Genomic DNA, 17925 nt, shown 5'->3' on the forward strand with positions numbered 1-17925 from the left:
AGAAGATTGTCAAAGTAATAATGCACTTTCACTATATGATCTATATAGCCCCCCCCCTCCTCCTAGCACCAGAACCCCTGACCCTGGGGCCATGAATTTCACAATTTTGGTAGAGTCACCCTTGCTTATCATAACTATGTATTCAATTTGTTTCAATGATACCCAGGAGTAGAGAAGAAGATTTTCAAAGAAATAATGCACTTTCACTATATGATCTATATAGCCCCGCCCTAGCACCAGAACCCCTGACCCTGGGGCCATGAATTTCACAAATTTGGTAGAGTCACCCTTGCTTATCATAACTATTATTCAATTTGTCTCAATAATACCCAGGAGTAGAGAAGAAGATTTTCAAGGTAATAATGCACTTTCACTAAATGATCTATGTAGCCCCCCCCCCCCCCTCCTAGCACCAGAACCCCTGACCCTGGGGCCATGAATTTCACAATTTTGGTAGAGTCACTCTTGCTTATCATAACTATGTATTTAATTTGTTTCAATAATACCCAGGAGTAGAGAAGAAGATTTTCAAAGAAATAATGCACTTTCACTATATGATCTATATAGCCCCACCCTAGCACCAGAACTCCTGACCCTGGGGCCATGAATTTCACAATTTTGGTAGAGGGCTCAATGCTTATTACAATCATGCCAACAGTTTGACTGCTTGATGTCCAGGAGTAAAGAAGAAGATTTTTAAAGATTGCATTAATTTTGGTGGTTTTAGCCCCATCCCTCAGGCCCCAGGGGGGCAGGGATCATGATATTCACAAATTTTGTTCCCCTTCACACATAGATGCCATATGCTAAAATTGGCTGAAATTGATTCAGCGGTTTCAGAGAAGAAGCTGAAAATGTTCAAATGTTAACACACGACGCACGACGGATGACGACGGACGAAAACAGATAGCAATAGGTCACCTGAGTGACTCAGGTGACCTAAAAACCCAGTTGAATTCATTTTAAATTTAAAACATTTAAAACATTGAATTCTCAGAAATACCAGGACCTAACGCATAAAATACATAAAATAAAAATTCTTACCATTCTTATTCCAATGATAGGAATTATTTTCTCCTACACAAAATATTCTTTTCGTTTTTGTCGGAATCCATGAGTAAAGGTAAGAAATTTTGAAATTCTACTTTGAAATCAATATTTTGCATAATTTGAAAATACACTGCAGTTCAATAATAAGGATATAAAATTTCCAGCATACGACTACGTCCCTGAGTTATCTTTATACATTCATAAAGAACAGAATAAACAAAATTTTGAAACGACTAATGTTATCAAATATATGTCTGCAATTTGAGAGAGAGAGAGAGAGAGAGAGAGAGAGAGAGAGAGAGAGAGAAATATGACGCCATTCATACACAACAGCCAGAATTTAATGCCCAGATTGAAAAACTAACTAGGGCTCGTAGCAGACATTCTTTGTCGGACATGTATGTGTGACGGTTGTCTGAACTGTCGTGTATCTCCTTGGGTCGGAGAGCCGGAAAACACAACACAAACTCGACCATAGCATATCTCGAAACTGTTTGCTCATCGCACAATAAAGGACTATATTCACTGAATTATTTATCAAACATATCATGTCGATTGTATCTCCCAACAAAATGTAGTCCAAATAGTCTTTGTTGACATAACTTATGACTAAAACAATCGTTTGGGGAAGTTCAGATATAATGTACATAAGAATTATAACTAACAACATGGCGGTCGTTCTCGTGTGCTGCTTCAGCCTCGCTTTGGTTTGAGCACCTTTCAGCTTTTCAGTCCTTTTCTTGCTTTTGTGCAAGGTACAAACTAATAGAATACCGAACACGATTATCAAAAGACAAGGAATCCATTTTCCAACCACAAGGAATATCCAAACAAAAGCGGTTTGTAATGGCGAAAGATTTGGTGATTGAATCTCAAAACTTTGAAGCCTATAAACTTCTGTCGAGTTTACATTTACAATCTTTGTAGTTACATATTTTGGAATATACGCAATTATTGAAAGTGTGAACACAATGGTGACAAGAATACACGATCTTCGCTCATCTGCACCAGGTTTTCGTGTACCCAGTGAAGAGATGTATACATATCTAACAATTGACATACACACTCCGAGCCAAATGGAAATGGTGTACGTCGTGATTGTGAGACATATGTGGACGACAAGGAACAAAGTCCATCCATAGGTGTTTTTACCAGGTCTGTCATCATCAAGTCCATACATGACCCGGAAGTGAATAGCGTACAGAAGGTAGGATAACATTGTAAGCATGTCGGAAACGGCTATTCCAGTTAATATTATGTTGATAGGAGTCCTCATTGTTTTTCGCGTCAGGATGACAATGTTGACAATGTTTGCAGGTATACCAAAGCAACACAAAATCACACTTAGATAATCATGAACCCCGTAGTAAAAACAAGCATAAGCGTAAAGACCCACAGGATTGTCACATTGTCCTTCTCCATTGTTGGTCTGGTTTGTCAAATTCATTTCCATTCTTTTCCCTTTGGAATAACTGCAAGAAGAAAAAAAGGTTTTAAAAGTGTATAACACACTTTCTACTACAGTTATTGCCGAGATCAAAGAAATGCCGCTTACATTATTCTTCAGTAAATCACGAACGTCATCAAAATATTATCAGATCAGCAAATCATTCTGTTAACCAACTTTTATTCGCGTGCGATAAATAACCGCGAGTCTCGCGACCTTCTATAACTCGCGAATATTTATCGCCGCGAACCATTTATTTTGATTTGCATTTGTAGAGAATGTTTCGTATGTCTCGAAAAATTAATCGTCGCGGATGGATTTCAAACTGCCAAATCGTGAATAAAAGATGACGCGAATTATAGTTGTTTTAACTATACCAAACCTGTACAGTTGAAATGAATATTTCACTGCAGAATCTAATACGTATTTAGACCGTATCGATGTGTCGTCTTCCGCAGTCTAAAGAGTGTGTATTGGATAAAACAACTGATAAATGTCGGTTTTTATAGCTAAGTTGGGTTGTTCCACGGACTCCCCACAGCTTTTACACTTTGAATTTGACACGTGAATTTACTGATAAAGTCAATGAAGTAGACAACCGATTTTGTTATTTTAGGTGACCTTATTCGTTTCTCTATAGAGGAAACAATCAGTCTTATTTTAGAGCTGTTAGTAGAATAGAAATAAAGTATTTTTTTTAGTGAATGATGAAGGATAACCTCCGAGGTAGAGAAATGTTGTTTGAAATATAAAAGTCTCGGCTTTTATTTTTCAAACAACATCTCTCGATCTCGGAGGTTATCCTGCAACATTCACGAAAACGCGGACTTTATTTCTTAATTAAAAGGGAAAGGACTTACAAGAGTTCATCAAAACACGAGATCGATTGATGATTTATCTTTTGTCTTTGCGTCCTCTTTGGGTCCTTTTTATTTACCGGAACTGTCATTTACAAAACAGTGTTCAATGAGCAGGTAGGATAAGGCCTTATTTTTAAAAGTAAAAGAGACAAGGGCTTAATAATAAATATTCTGTACATGACTATTCCTGAGGGTAAGAATAAATTGAGAGAATGATTTGGACTCAACAATTTTAAGTATTTTAGATAACATCTATAGAATAAAAACAAAAAACTATTCGTTTTAGAATAATACGGCAAATTTCTTGAAATGAACATTAGCTAAATGACGACGTAAAGCTAAGGTCCACATCTGAGGTTTGATTTGGAATTAGCATTACCATACACCAAATATTTCATACTTTAAGTAGCTACAGAGTCTCAGTCTAAAAGAGTATTCCCATAGGTCCTGAGAGTCTGGAAGAGACGTTAATGGTTACTTGACGACAAAACTTTATGGAAAACGTGATGACTTCAACTTTTCTATCGCAGACTCCCCTTATCTGTGTAGAAATATACCATTATCACCTGCATATGGAGTTGATTCGATACGAGCCAGTTGATTCAAACATGCTCTACGTGCTAACAATTTTTAAAGCGAAGCAAACTGTCGACAATAAGTTGATGAAACAAGAATATCAACAGTCCCGTTAAAAGTCAACACATGGCAAATTCTATTGTCGTACAGTGACCTTATCTGCAAATACAATCTATCATTAAGTCCAATGTTGACTGACGTTTTTCATACTAATTGGTTAGGCCACTATTTTCAAATCGATCTCACCTCTGATGTATTAGAGGTCGTCCGTGTTTGCTCTGTTCCAAATTTGTATTGTTTCAATGGACTTTCGAGCTTGATTACTGTTCCTTATCTTCATATTTCATTAATTCATGATCGTAACATCCATTCATGTATCAAGTCGGTATATCCCAGTGAACTCAAAATAAAAGACACCACAGAGTCTGCCACATTTGTTTCATATTTGGATGTCGATAAGGGTCAACTAACAAATAAACTTTATGACAAATAAGATGACTCCAGCTTTTCCATAGTCATCTTTCCTTTATTTTAAGGCCATTCACCTGATCATTACATAGGGCCCCCGGCGGGTGTGACTGGTCGACAGGGGATGCTCACTCCTTCTAGGCACCCGATCCCATCTCTAGAATTTCCAGGGTAATGCCCTCTGCACAGATGTGTATTGTTTGTAGGTTTTACTTTAACGATCGATTACTGTTCGTTATCTTAAATTTTTTTCATAAGGAAAATATAAATATTTTGCTCCGAAATATACACAACTTTTTTCGGTTTAGATAATCTCTGACTCTATCTGTATTGAAAATTCTTCGATGATTCTTTCTTCCATTAAATGCCTTTTATATCTTTTTTAAATTAAAGCAAACCTCGTTGTTCATTTTTCTGTGTTAATGCACATTAAATGCATTACATTTAGTAAAGAAATATGCATTTTTTGTAAACATTGTATCCATTAAGTTTGATGTTTCTAAGGAAACATATAAAACCCTTTCCTCTCTTAAAAGGTTTAGGTTAGATAACTCGGAATTAATGTGCCGCATTATTCTTATTAAAAGAGAAAATATCACAGACGAATAGGCACTATGGAAACAATTACACAGTAACTCATAAATCTGGGGAAAAAACCGAGATGCATTGTTATTTGAAATGAATTCTCCTATTGCCTCAACTCTCCTGTTTATCAACAAGTTACATTTGAACTGCTTCAACGACAAAAGCGACAACAACACGAAAAGCAATAAGCATTAAAATATTCTGTTGCTGTAGTGTATGATAATTTTAACCACCTATTATAAGTGAAGTAAATGCAACAGATTGATGAGTGAACCAACGTCATGTTTTGTTTTTGGTTCATGGATAATTTGAGATGTCTTTTTTCGATTGTCCTAAAATTTTTTTATCCATCTATGCCCCCCCCCCCCCAAAGTTAGAAAAAATTTCTTCAGAGCAAAGTTCAGTCTCACGTGCCTTGATCAATTCAAGATACCGCCACAACTGTAGCATTCTAAAAAGGGGCATTTTTGAAATGGGTCGGTTTTGATTTTTCTTCAATATTAGAATAATCAATCCCCCATATTTAAAAAAAAAAACTAAACAGAATAATACAGAGAATATGGTCCGTCGATTAGGTATCTTGCGCTTTGCAACTCCCGTCACGAGTTGTTAGAACTGTTCTAATAAAGTCAAATTCGGTTTAATCCCACAGCTGAAAAACGTGTTTAAAAGAAGATGTATAAAATATATCGACATGCATTTTTCTGAACTCTGTAAACAGATATTAGGTTAAAAAGTCTCAATAGGTTTTTCATGACTTTATATAGGACTAATCATACACTGTTTCATGACACTTTGAAGTTTTTAATGCACCATTTTATGATATACACAGTATGTCTTTTACATGAAAATCTTACTGCGAAGATGTTAGTACGTAATTTTAATTGTGCCTTGTGGTTGTTTTCAATTTTGAGATTAATATTCTCTTTAAAAAAATACAACTGAAAGTTCGAAAGTTCTATAACTTAAAGTATTATCAGCTGGAAATGGTCAAATTTCAATTTCAATTCCTTCTCTCTGTGGAGTGCAAGTTGCCAACTAAAGATTGACTCAATTTTCTCAAGTGATTAAACATTCCTCAATAATGCAATAAAGGGTGCTACATGAGATTCCATTCTCACTTATTAAATAAGTGCAAGACAAGAAAGTGTTATGGCGCCCCGTATTGTGGGACAAGATATTTGCATTTGAGGAAGAGCGAGTTTCATGATAATTAAATAAGCGTGAACATATATGCATATTACAACTATAAAAGATAGAAAGAAATTAGTGAGAAATAAAAAATAAAATAAGGGTCATATTGTAGCTTGATAGGAAATTGAAATGGATGTCACTAAAAAGAGACATTAAACCCTTTACTCCTGATAATTTCTATCGTTTTTCTACAAGAGTTTCTTATTTGTCTGTCTAATATATCTATTCATTTCTCGAATTGTCATTCGTTTAGGATGGTGATGCAATAGTTATCATATTCTTTTCGTATTTTTTAATGTTTAAAAGTGTGTACTTTAAAGTTTATGTTGAAGTGATAGCTACTGAAACTGTGTCTTAAGATTAGTCGTGCATGGTTTGAGAATCCCATGCAGCTTTGATCGCGAAATTTATTGGTAAGCATTTATTGAAATTTTAGAATTACATTTCCATCATTAAAAATATCAAACAACCTGTTTGGTAATTATTTTTCGTGTTTCTTATTTGATGTTTTATTGAATCTTTTTGGTGGAACCCTATGTCTCCTTACTTTACGGCATACATTATAAAGCCTGCATGGTGGGCATTGCATGGTTTAATTCATTCAATACACGTGGTGCATGCTATAACTCTTGTTTAATGTATAATATCGGTATAAAAACTGCAAACAAAATTTTTTCGAGAAATTTTATACCAAAGCTTTGTTTCCAGCATGCCATAATCAAAAAAAAAAAAAAAACCTGTCCAACCTTAACAAGAAAATAAGGCAGGTAAAAATAGAAATCTACATTAAAATCTTAAAACAATCATTTTCATTACAAATCAGTCAAAGTGATCGTAAAAAAAAAATTAAAAATATATGTTTTGAAAACGTAAAAGAATTCTTTTATGAAAATACCATTGATTTTATTTTCTATGACTATTAACAATTTGAAGAATTATTTATTCTGTAATGCAATCTTCAGTTGAATTTCTTATGTATTGCACACAAGGAACTGATCATTTTCTGCCTAGTTTTAGTTGGTATGTGAGCATGAAAGCATTAGGATTTTGAGCTTGATCACTGTTCTTTATCAATTCATTACTGGAAAGCTTGAAAATAATGTTTTTATTATCTTCAAGATATAAGCATCATTCCTAAGGGTTACCTGCTGGGGTTATAAACTGTATCGTTATTGTTAATTATGTGTGTTATTGTTAATTATGGTAATTAGTTTAAACCGTAAACGCTAATAATTAACATTACTGAAGTAGAAAGGCAAGTGATCATAACCTTGTTTTACTGATGTATTGTGAAACTTTTGCGGTAATTTTTTAAACCATGAGATACTTAAATCTTTCTTTCAGTGTGGATTCCTTATCCATCTCATTTGTAGTATGCATATTTTGCTGGGTTTTTTTTCTCTAGAATGTAGAAATCTTATATATGTCTTTAATATATATATATATATATATATAGAGAGAGAGAGAGAGAGAGAGAGAGAGAATGAATATTGTACGGTTATACTAAATCCGATATATCCTATATTAACATGGTATCTATGAAGTATGTTCATGCTCTAGACAAAAGCCAGCAATTTATCATGTTTGCAAGTAATCACCATCTTCATGTTTTTACGACCGTCTTTAAACGCATCCACACACAGGGGACATGAATTTTACACCTTCCCAAAGCGATGTTCATGCGTAGCAGGGCCTTCACACATTCTCTGTACACAAACAACCTTTTATTTTTTTCTTTTACTTCCTAATGTTTTTCTGTCACAAAACTCAACCCTTGATGTTGATTTTGCTTGATTATAACCAGAGTATAGTCGTCAGAAATAGTTTACTATAAAGTCATCAGAAATCCAAGAAAAAAATATGAAATCCAAAGTTTTCTAAGGAATTGTTCAGACAATATCCATAACATTCACACAGCCAAACAGAGTTAGGGACTAATTTATACTAAAAATGTACCCTATATTACATTGAGAAACAAAGCACTTGTGCCTATCAGTAAATTTTCTTGGGAAGGGGGGATCGATCAGAAGTTTTAAGACTGTTTTGGTAGAGGATCCGTTGCTTTTTATCATATGTATTGTATGTTACCCCTTTTAAAGTAACATATTCGACGAATCATTGTATAATTGAGAAAGTTAGCCCTATCTTTGGACATCTGCTTACTACGTTAAGTTCTTGTAAACTTTTCATGTCATTTAACAAGTCTAATAAAAAAGAGTTTTTTGGAATCCGTATATCGAACTTATCCTTGCATGTATGTATATATACAGAGAGAGAGAGAGAGAGAGAGAGAGAGAGAGAGCACCGTATATATATCCTACAAGTAGCGGACTGTTCAAAAAATAATGTCATTACATTTTTTGCGTAAAAATCGTTTAAATATCTTACTGAAACCACATTAACACGTTTGATTGATCACTCAACCATAGCTGAAGAAAATTTTCTGTTTTCAATTTCACTGACTTAGCTACAAAATGTACTATGCTCAAAATGACTCTAAAAGAGCAAACAATGCACTTGAAATTAGGGCCTATAAAAGAGGTAGGTCCTTACATGGCATTAAACCCGTAGTTATTCTTCGTGACGTCTGTGATATCGATGGGAATGGTCAAATGTCTCACAGGTCTGTTTGTAGGTGGGTTGCTTAATTTAAAACAGGTTACGAACACCTTAAAGATGATGCTCGCCAAGGTCGCCCTGCAACAGCTACAACCAATAATAACATCGTAAAAATCCACCAAATCTTACAGAAAGACGCAAGATATACCGTAAGACAATTGGCTTGGATGACAAACTTGTCGTTAGCACGTGTTCAAAGTATTTTGAAAAAAATCTAAAGCTTAGAATGATAAACGCTTGGTGGATACCTCATTTGCTTAGCGATAAACAAAAGAGAGTCCGTATTGAAAATGCAAAGAAATGAAATATATGGATATAACGAACAGTGATCGAGCTCAAAAGTCCATTAAACAATACAAAATAGGAGTAGAGCAAACACGGACCTCTAAAACAGCATCCCCTGCCGACCGGTCACACCCGCCGCGTGCTCCTTGTCATGATCGGGAAATAACGGAAAAATCCGTCGACAATTCAGTAAATAATGGCCTAACAATTAGTATGAAAAACGTCAGTCAGCATTTGACTCAATGATAATTTGTATAAATTTGCTGACAAGGTCACTGTATCGACCATGGAACTTACGAAATGATGACTTTAAACGAGACTGCTGATACTCCTGTTTTATCAACTTGTTTGTCAATAACTTACCTCGTTTTAGAAATTGTATCGAATCAACTGAGAGATATAAACCCTGTTTGCAGGTGATGAAGGTATATTGCTGCATAAGTAAGGGAAGTTGACGATTGAAAAGTTAAAGACATCATGTTTATCATAAAGCTTGGTTGTTAGATTACCATTCACGTCTTTTTCAAGTAAAACAACCAAGAAACTAGGGATGGCAACGAATATTCGAATATTCATTCGATGAGTTGATATTCGAATATGAATTTAAGATTCCAATATTCGGTGTTTTCAGATTTCATAAAAACAAGTACTGTAATTAATTTTTTTTGATTAGAACAGTGCTGGATTTATCTCTGTTTAATTTACTAGCGATCAATTTCTATCACATGCATGATTTCTTTCACTACTTCCTTATAAATCTACTAACTCGTATGTATTTTGTTTTGAGTAAGATTTTTAAAAATTGTACAATAATGCTTTATGTATGATACAAAAATTACTTTTATAGTTTTTATTAGTAAGATAAGAATCGAGGACAACAAAATGAATACCTTCTTAGAATGTCTAAAAGGCATTAAGAGTATACTTATCAAAATAAATTTAATTGATCGTTGAATGAATGTTCGATAGAATTAGTCTGTAATTAATGTGAAGGGCTCAATTTCAGAAGAAATGTGTAAATTACTTGATTATCTAGGGTTGTACATAATCCTGAATTTTATATTCAGTATCGGGAAATTGGTTAATTACCTAGGAAAATTGTCTCCGAAAATATTTGTTTATATTTTAAAACATTATATCAAAGATTATTATCATATCTCTTATAAGGCAGATAATTGTAATTTATTACACGTATTGAAATCTGAACAGTATACCGTTACGACGATATTGCCTTTGGTAAGACGATTGGTTCCTCAGTTGGAGCTACTATAAATACACTTGTATCATTTGTTAAAATTATACTTTTCTACATTTCATTCAATTATTAAAACCAAACATTGACAAATATCAAATGGAATTTCTTATTGTACACCTACAAAAGTCTTTATAAAATTTTACTTTCAATATAAGAATACCTACGCTAAATCTTTCATGAAAGTAGGATGATGCATATTTGAGTAAAACAGATTTTATTAATTTTATCGAATATTCGAATATATTCGAATACTTTCATTGAATATTCGAATATGAATTATTGACAAAATTGACATCCCTAAAAGAAACTATTAAAATTGTATCCAAAATTTGCCAAAAAGACTTTTGATGATTTAGTTACTGGTGATGAGACCTGGCCTTAGGATCATGAAACCAACTTAGACTTAAGTCAAATTTTCAATGGTCTGTAAATTGTTTATTAATTATTGAATTAATCTTAAAATTTGCAGTTAACAACACTTTTGTAAAGCAGTATTGTAAAATATTTTAATTTTGCTCTGTTTGACATCTACAGCATTTTTGTACAACATAAAGATTTTGACTTAAGCTGTTTCATGATCCTGGGGCCTGGGTATACTCTTTGAGCCAAAACGTAAGAGTTCTAACAGAATCTGGGCATCAAAGAATGCAAAACATTCTAGTATTGCTCAAAGATTACGAACCGTGAAGATTTTATATGTTATTTTCTTTGACAATAAAGGCCCTGTCATGCAAATTCCTGTGCCAAAGGACAAAACAGTCACAGCCCACAGGTAACTCCTACAAAAATGTTGTTATTAAAAAACTGAAGAAATATTACGAAAGTCATCGCCCCAAAATAAGTATGAAGTACACATGTATCTCTGAATTTTGCACGACAATGCGCTTGCACGCATTGTGACCGAGTATTTGGAGGCGGAAAAAAGTTACTGTCCTAACCCCCCTCCCCCGTTTTCTCCAGATTTAGCCCCGTGCTACTTCTTTCTGTTCCCCAAACTTAAATTCCACCTAATCTAGAAAAAAATACAAATCACGAAATGCCCTTGGGTCTGCAATTTATGAGTATATGATGGGTGTCCCTATTGAGGAATATCAAAAATGTTTCCAGAAATGGATTGACCTTCTAAAAAAGTGTATCTAGGTCAAGGGTGAGTTCTTTGAAGGGATATATATATATATATATATATATGTACATGGGAAACTATGCTAGCGGTTGACTTGCCGGGTTGGTAGAAGGATTATACTTCTGTGTATGTTATAGAAAGTTTTTATTTTGTGAATTATAAAGAGGATGTAAACATCTTCTCATTGCTAAATACATGTACGTGTATATTAAAGAAATCATACACAGAATTTCAAACAAGAAGGAATTTGACATGTTTTTACTATTAAGTACATGTTCACTGCAGTAAGTTTATTTTAAGTTCATTAGAATTATAACCCTCGATATGCCGAACCCCCGGATATCTCGAAGTTCATCAACAGTCCTATCAACTTCGAGATAACGAAGTTTAACTCTCTCTCTCTCTCTCTCTCTCTCTCTCTCTCTCTATATATATATATATATATATAAAATCTTTCTTTTCAAGTAGATTACAGTAACCAGGGCAAAGTGATTTAAGTTGAAATGCTGACGACCTAGGACGCTTTGTACTTAACTTTAATTATTGTAGCGCAGTTAATTCCGAACTTAAAAGCGTGTTCCAAGGTTCCCTCTGACGGAAATTCGATGGAAAAAATATCCTGGATAATCTAATCTCCCAAACAATTTGAGTCCTTCACTCCATATTTCTGTTGACGGTGATAAATTCCTGGTGTATGAAAGAGAATCTTATCGGAAGAAATTCAATAATCCGTCTGAGACTGCATCAGGAGAATTCTCTTGAAAACAAGGAGGACGTATCCAAATAAAATCGTTTCACTTTCCATTTGACAAGTGTGTAATTTCTCTGAGAGCTTAACTAATTTTCACATTTAATTCTCTCTCTCTCTCTCTATCACACATACAACAAGCGCTGTTAAGCAAATGGTCAACGCCTTTTGCCGAAATGTTTCACATTTTGTGACCGAGATCCGTATTACGTACACACAAAATTTATAAATTAGCTAATTTTCGGAACGCACTTTCCCTTCCTCAGGCCAAAGAAAAAAAGTTAAGAAACTATAAAAAAAAAATAAAAAATAAACAACTAGCACTACATGAAACTACTTAACTACTACTGGTAGTTTAGTTGTAGTGCTTGTTGTTTTTTTTCTTCTCTGTTTCCTCTGTTTTTATGGCATCTTAACTTTTTTCTTTGTCCTGAGGAAGGGACATGGCGTCCCGAAAATATGACAATTTTTAATTGTTCGTGTCGTTGGTCATTTTTAGGCTTTATATAAAAGTCAATCCTTGACCTTGTATAGTTATTTGTTTTCCACATCAAAACTCAAAATGTAAAACTGTAAATAAATAGGGTTTAGTGGCGTAGCTGTAGTCTAGATGGTTTTTTTTTTCATTTTGTTTTCAACTGAATTTTTTCAAGACTTTTTATTACCTTTTCTTTATTCCGAAGAAGGGACAGAGCGTTCCGTAAAATTTACAATTTTTATTACTCGTGCCGTTGGTCATATATATATATATATATATATATATATATATATATATATATATATATATATATATATATATATATATATATATATACACGATCTAATGAAGATGCTATCATGATTATCTACAACCTTATAAAAAGACGTCTCTTGATGGACAGACAGGAAATATCAGCTGTTCACATTCATCGCACTCATTAATGAACCAGATATCAAGATACTAGTCTCAACTTCTGTTCTTTAATCTTTAGGGGTCGTCAACCTGTTTGATCTCTGACGACTATAGAAATCACCATCTCCTTACCACTGGCTATGACAGATGATAGCTTTAACTTTGTTCTCTGAATTGTGTTCTGTTTAAAGAAAAGAAAAGGATCGAATAACGGATGAATGAGGAAATTGCTCCGGAACATCAATGTTCTTTGTCATATCAAATATGGTCGAGGAAAAAAAGGACAAACAAAGCCATACGTTGTTTGACAATGTGAATGAAAAACTCTGGTCTAAAAATACTCAGTTCATAGGCACCCAGGCTATTTCACTTATTCTCACTAGGATTAGAGACCGTATCTTTACAATGTAAATCATGCAATCTGGATGCGATTGTGTTGTACTATTTCGGTTTAAAAGTATATAGTTTATTTTACGATGACCTTCAATAAATATGAATAGGCCTACTGCACGTTACTTAAAATAAAAATGTAAAATATATGTTCAAAGTTGAATCATGTAGTCTAGTTTTCATCAGTTAACATATCAATTGCTGATGTAAAGTTTCCACACACAGAAACACACGCACGGAGAGAGAGAGAGAGAGAGAGAGAGAGAGAGTTATCAGTAAGGAACAAATGATGCATGTTTTTGGCGGAACCCAACAATGTCTCTTGCCCAATCTTCCAGATCAAAACAAGAGTTGTACATGTTGCATTTACTACAGGCATCACCAATGGTTTGGGAATTACAGAAACATTTTCTTTGACTAGTTTAAATTAGGGAAAGCATTTTATTTTTTATGTGACTAGTTAAAATAACAGAAAATACTACATTTTTATGTGAGTAGTCAAAATTACAGAAAGTATGACTAGTCAAAATTACAGAAAGTACTACTTTTTGTGACTAGTTAAATTTACAGAAAGTACCACATTTTTATGTGACTAGTTAAAATTGCTCGCTGCATGATTTGAAGGTCGTGTGTTCGAATCACGGCCGCGACTGACCTAAGTAGATAAAAAAAAAATAGGTAGCAACTGTTCCTTCGCCAAGCGCTCAACACTTTGAAGTGAAAGTTGCAGGTCCTTCGGGTGAGACCTTAAAAATGGAGGCCCCTGTCACGGTAGGCTTTGGTACGATAGAGAACCCTCACTGCTCAATGTCCCTAAGGGCCCAGTAAAGGTCAAAATTTGAAGCGCTTCATCGGTATATGGTGACGTCACTCTATGAGTGAAAAATTTTCGAACGGGACGTAAAACAACACACACTAGTTAAAATTACAAACTACATTTTTTATGTGACTAGTTAAAATTACAGAAAGTACTATATTTTCTGTGACTAGTTAAAATTACAAAAAGTCTATGACTAGCTTAAATTTTAAAAAAGTACGATAATCTGTGACTAGTTAAAACTACAGAAAATACTACTTTGTGTCTAGTTGGAATTACACAAAGCACTACTTCATGACTAGTTAAAATTACAGAAAGTACTACATTGTCTGTGACTAGATAAAATTTAAGAGAGTACTTCTTTGTTTTGACCATTTAAAGATATACACGCTATAACTTGCATCAGTTAAAAACAAAGTTGGAAGTTTATTTATTTTGTTTACCAAATAAAGTTACGAAATTATTGTAAATTACACAATTGGAAATGAACGCATTATAAAGATCTCAAATTATAATTATTTATTATCCTACTAGGAAAGTAATGCTATATTTAAATTCATGCATCATGTTACACCGTCGCTACTTTTAGATTGATAAACAAAAATGGCGTCAAGAAAACGAGGTAGGTCGTTTGGTATACGAAATAGCTTTTGACATGGATGGCATACGTTTTATGTTTAAAGATACTTATCTTTGAAAACAACCATTATTAACCATCTATTCTGTAATGACAGATATTAACTTTTATTCAAAATAGTAGTCAAAATGCAACGTACCTCGTTGTCTATGATTTCCCGCGGACATGCGTGTCTATATACTGTTTACGCACTTCCTTCATCAATATTCATGAATAGGCTGAATTCTTAATGTATGAAGGTATCAAGGCAAAACTGAAAGTAAATGGTATAATATCTGACACCTTCCCTTGTCAGCTAAGACAGGGTGAAAATTTATCCCCTTTTCTGTTTTCTCTCTATTTAAATGATTTAGAATCATTCTTCACCATGAATAATATAACTGGTCTGGAGAAACTATCTGAAATGATTGAGAATGAACTTCATGTATATATCAAGCTTTTTGCTCTGTTGTATGCTGATGACACTGTTTTATTTGCTGAAAACCCTGAGTCACTACAAAATATGTTGAATTGTTTTCATGAATATTGTATAAGATGGCGGTTAAAAGTGAATGTTGACAAGACAAAAATAATGATTTTTGGAAGAGGCCGAAAAACACAGGATTTATATTTTACTTATAATGGTTTAAGTCTAGAGATCGTTGACAGTTATAAGTATTTAGGAATGTATTTTTCTAAATCAGGATCTTTTAATCAAAATATGAAAGAACAATACAATAAATCTGTTAAAGCTATGTACGGAGTGATATCAAAGTGTAAACAACATAATCTTTCTATGGATTGTCAGATAGATATGTTTGATAGAATTGTTCAACCAGTTTTGTTATGTGGATGTGAAGTATGGGGATTTACAAAAAATAATTTGATTGAAAAACTTCACTTAAAATATTGTAAATATATCCTAGGTTTGAACACTAAAATGCCAAACTTCATGGTATATGGGGAACTTGGCCGATTCCCACTTATCATTAATATTAAGGTGAGAATGATTACTTTTTGGGCAAAACTTCATTTTTCACAAACGATGGATAAATTTGCTACAAAAATATGTGCACTGGCATCAAGACATAATTTGTCTTGGGCCAACTATGTTAAAAATATTTTAGATGAATGTGGATTATCTTATTTATGGACAACACAGCAGATGTACAGTGTAGCATGGGTTAAAAATGAAGTAAAAAGAATACTTGTTGACCAAAATATCCAAAACTGGAAAAGTAATGTTTATAACTCATCCAAGGGTGTTAATTATCGAATTTATAAAGAAATACTTGAACCAGAAAGATATCTTGTTAATATGCCTCGAAAACTTTGCTATGTTAATTTAGATGTAACAATTTTAAACTCCCTATTGAAACTGGGAGAGGGAATGGTCTCCCAAGAGAACAAAGGATTTGTACTTTATGTGATCTTATTAAGACTGGTGATGAATTTCATTATGTTTTTGAATGCACACGAAAAGAAATTAAAGAGGCTAGGTTAAAATATATTTCAAAATATCTCACATGCAGACCAAATATAGAGAAATTTAAACAACTATTTTCAACATCAAACTGTTCAATATTGAAAAAATTATACAAATTTTTGTTGACTGTTAAACAAATTATAGATGGAAATAATTGATTTGAATCTTAACATGATATTTTGTACCATTTATTATAAATGTATTATATTCTTTTTCTTGTGTTTGTATCTTATCCTACCTCCTCTCTACAATGTATGTTTGTATATTTATGAGAATAAAATCATTGTCATAATTGCAGATCTTGCTTAATTGTTTTGCAATTACATCGACTTATTTAGTAAAACTTTGTGGAAAGTATTTTTTTTTATTACACATCATGTTTCTCAAATCATTCAATCATTTTGTTTACCCAAAATTCTATTTTGTTTGTGACTAGTGAAAATTACAGAAAGTACAACTTTGTTTGACTGGTTAAAATTAAAGGAGGTACTACATTGTCTATGACTAGTTAAAATTACAGAAAGTACTACTTTTAGTGACTAGCTAAAATTACACACAGTACTTCATTTTTAATGACTAGTACAGTTAAAGAAAGTACCGCTTTGTATGTGACTAGTTAAGATTACAGAAAGTACTACATTGTCTATGACTAGTTAATATTACAGAAGTACTACTTCGTATGTGACTAGCTAAAATTACAGACAGTTCTACATTGTCTATGACTATTAAAAGAAAGTACTATTTTGTATGTGACTAATTAAAATTACAGAAAGTACTACATTGTCTATGCCTAGTTAGAATTACAGGAAGTACTACTTTGTATGTGACTAGTTAAAATTACAGACAGATGTCTATGACTAGCACAGTTAAAGAAAGTCTTGCTTTGTATGTGTCTAGTTAAAATTACATAAAATACTACTTTGTTTGTGACTAGTTAAAACAAGCATTCTGAGAGTATTGCATTAGCAATACTAGTCCCCTACCGGCAAGTGTAATCTGGTTTCCTTTAAAAATTGAAAATGCCATAATTCTGTCAAAAAATTATGAAAATAATAAAAATTGCGGAAAACCCTGAAAAATTGGAAAAGGTCATAATTCCGTCAAAAATCAATGAAGCGGAACGAAATGCAAACTTGAACTGTAACTCATCAAGATACACCCACATTCCAAAAATCAGCTTAATATCTGCAAGCGTTTAGAAAAAAAGTGCGGAAAACCAAGTGTGACAGACTGACAGACAGACAGACAGACAGACAGACGGACAGACAGACTCAGAGGAAACCTATAGTCCCCTCCGGTTTCACCGGTAGGGGACTAATTACAGAATGTACCTTATTAGTCCCCTACCGGTGAAACCGGAGGGGACTATAGGTTTCCTCTGAGTCTGTCCGTCCGTCTGTCCGTCCGTCTGTCTGTCTGTCTGTCCGTCTGTCTGTCCCTCTGTCTGTCTGTCAGTCTGTCCCACTTGGTTTTCCGCACTTTTTTCCTAAACGCTTGCAGATATTGAGCTGATT

The 17925-nt window shown here is 33.6% G+C and overlaps 2 protein-coding genes across 2 annotated transcripts in view; both read right to left on the bottom strand.

Moving 5' to 3' along the window:
* Positions 1 to 998: 998 nt before the first annotated feature.
* LOC133175430 (G-protein coupled receptor dmsr-1-like) lies at positions 999 to 2510 on the bottom strand. The gene has a single exon (XM_061310538.1). It carries the CDS (start codon positions 2501 to 2503, stop codon positions 1415 to 1417), a length of 1089 nt encoding a protein of 362 aa, XP_061166522.1. The 5' UTR covers positions 2504 to 2510; the 3' UTR covers positions 999 to 1414.
* Positions 1553 to 17925, bottom strand: part of LOC133175429 (protein unc-93 homolog A-like) — a 243937-nt gene continuing 227564 nt past the window's right edge. Inside the window, exon 6 of the mRNA XM_061310536.1 lies at positions 1553 to 1566. The gene's annotated coding sequence lies outside the window, so the exon portion shown is untranslated. The remainder of the gene's footprint in view (positions 1567 to 17925) is intronic.

The sequence above is a fragment of the Saccostrea echinata genome, unplaced genomic scaffold, assembly GCF_033153115.1.
Source record: "Saccostrea echinata isolate AGI-Se365-2 ecotype Australia unplaced genomic scaffold, CSIRO_AGI_Sech_v1 ptg000062l, whole genome shotgun sequence".
In the NCBI taxonomy this organism is placed as follows: Eukaryota; Metazoa; Mollusca; class Bivalvia; order Ostreida; family Ostreidae; genus Saccostrea; species Saccostrea echinata.

Excerpts from the sequence above, each read along its gene's own strand:
- LOC133175430 (XM_061310538.1), bottom strand. The coding sequence starts at position 2,503 with ATGGAAATGAATTTGACAAACCAGACCAACAATGGAGAAGGACAATGT.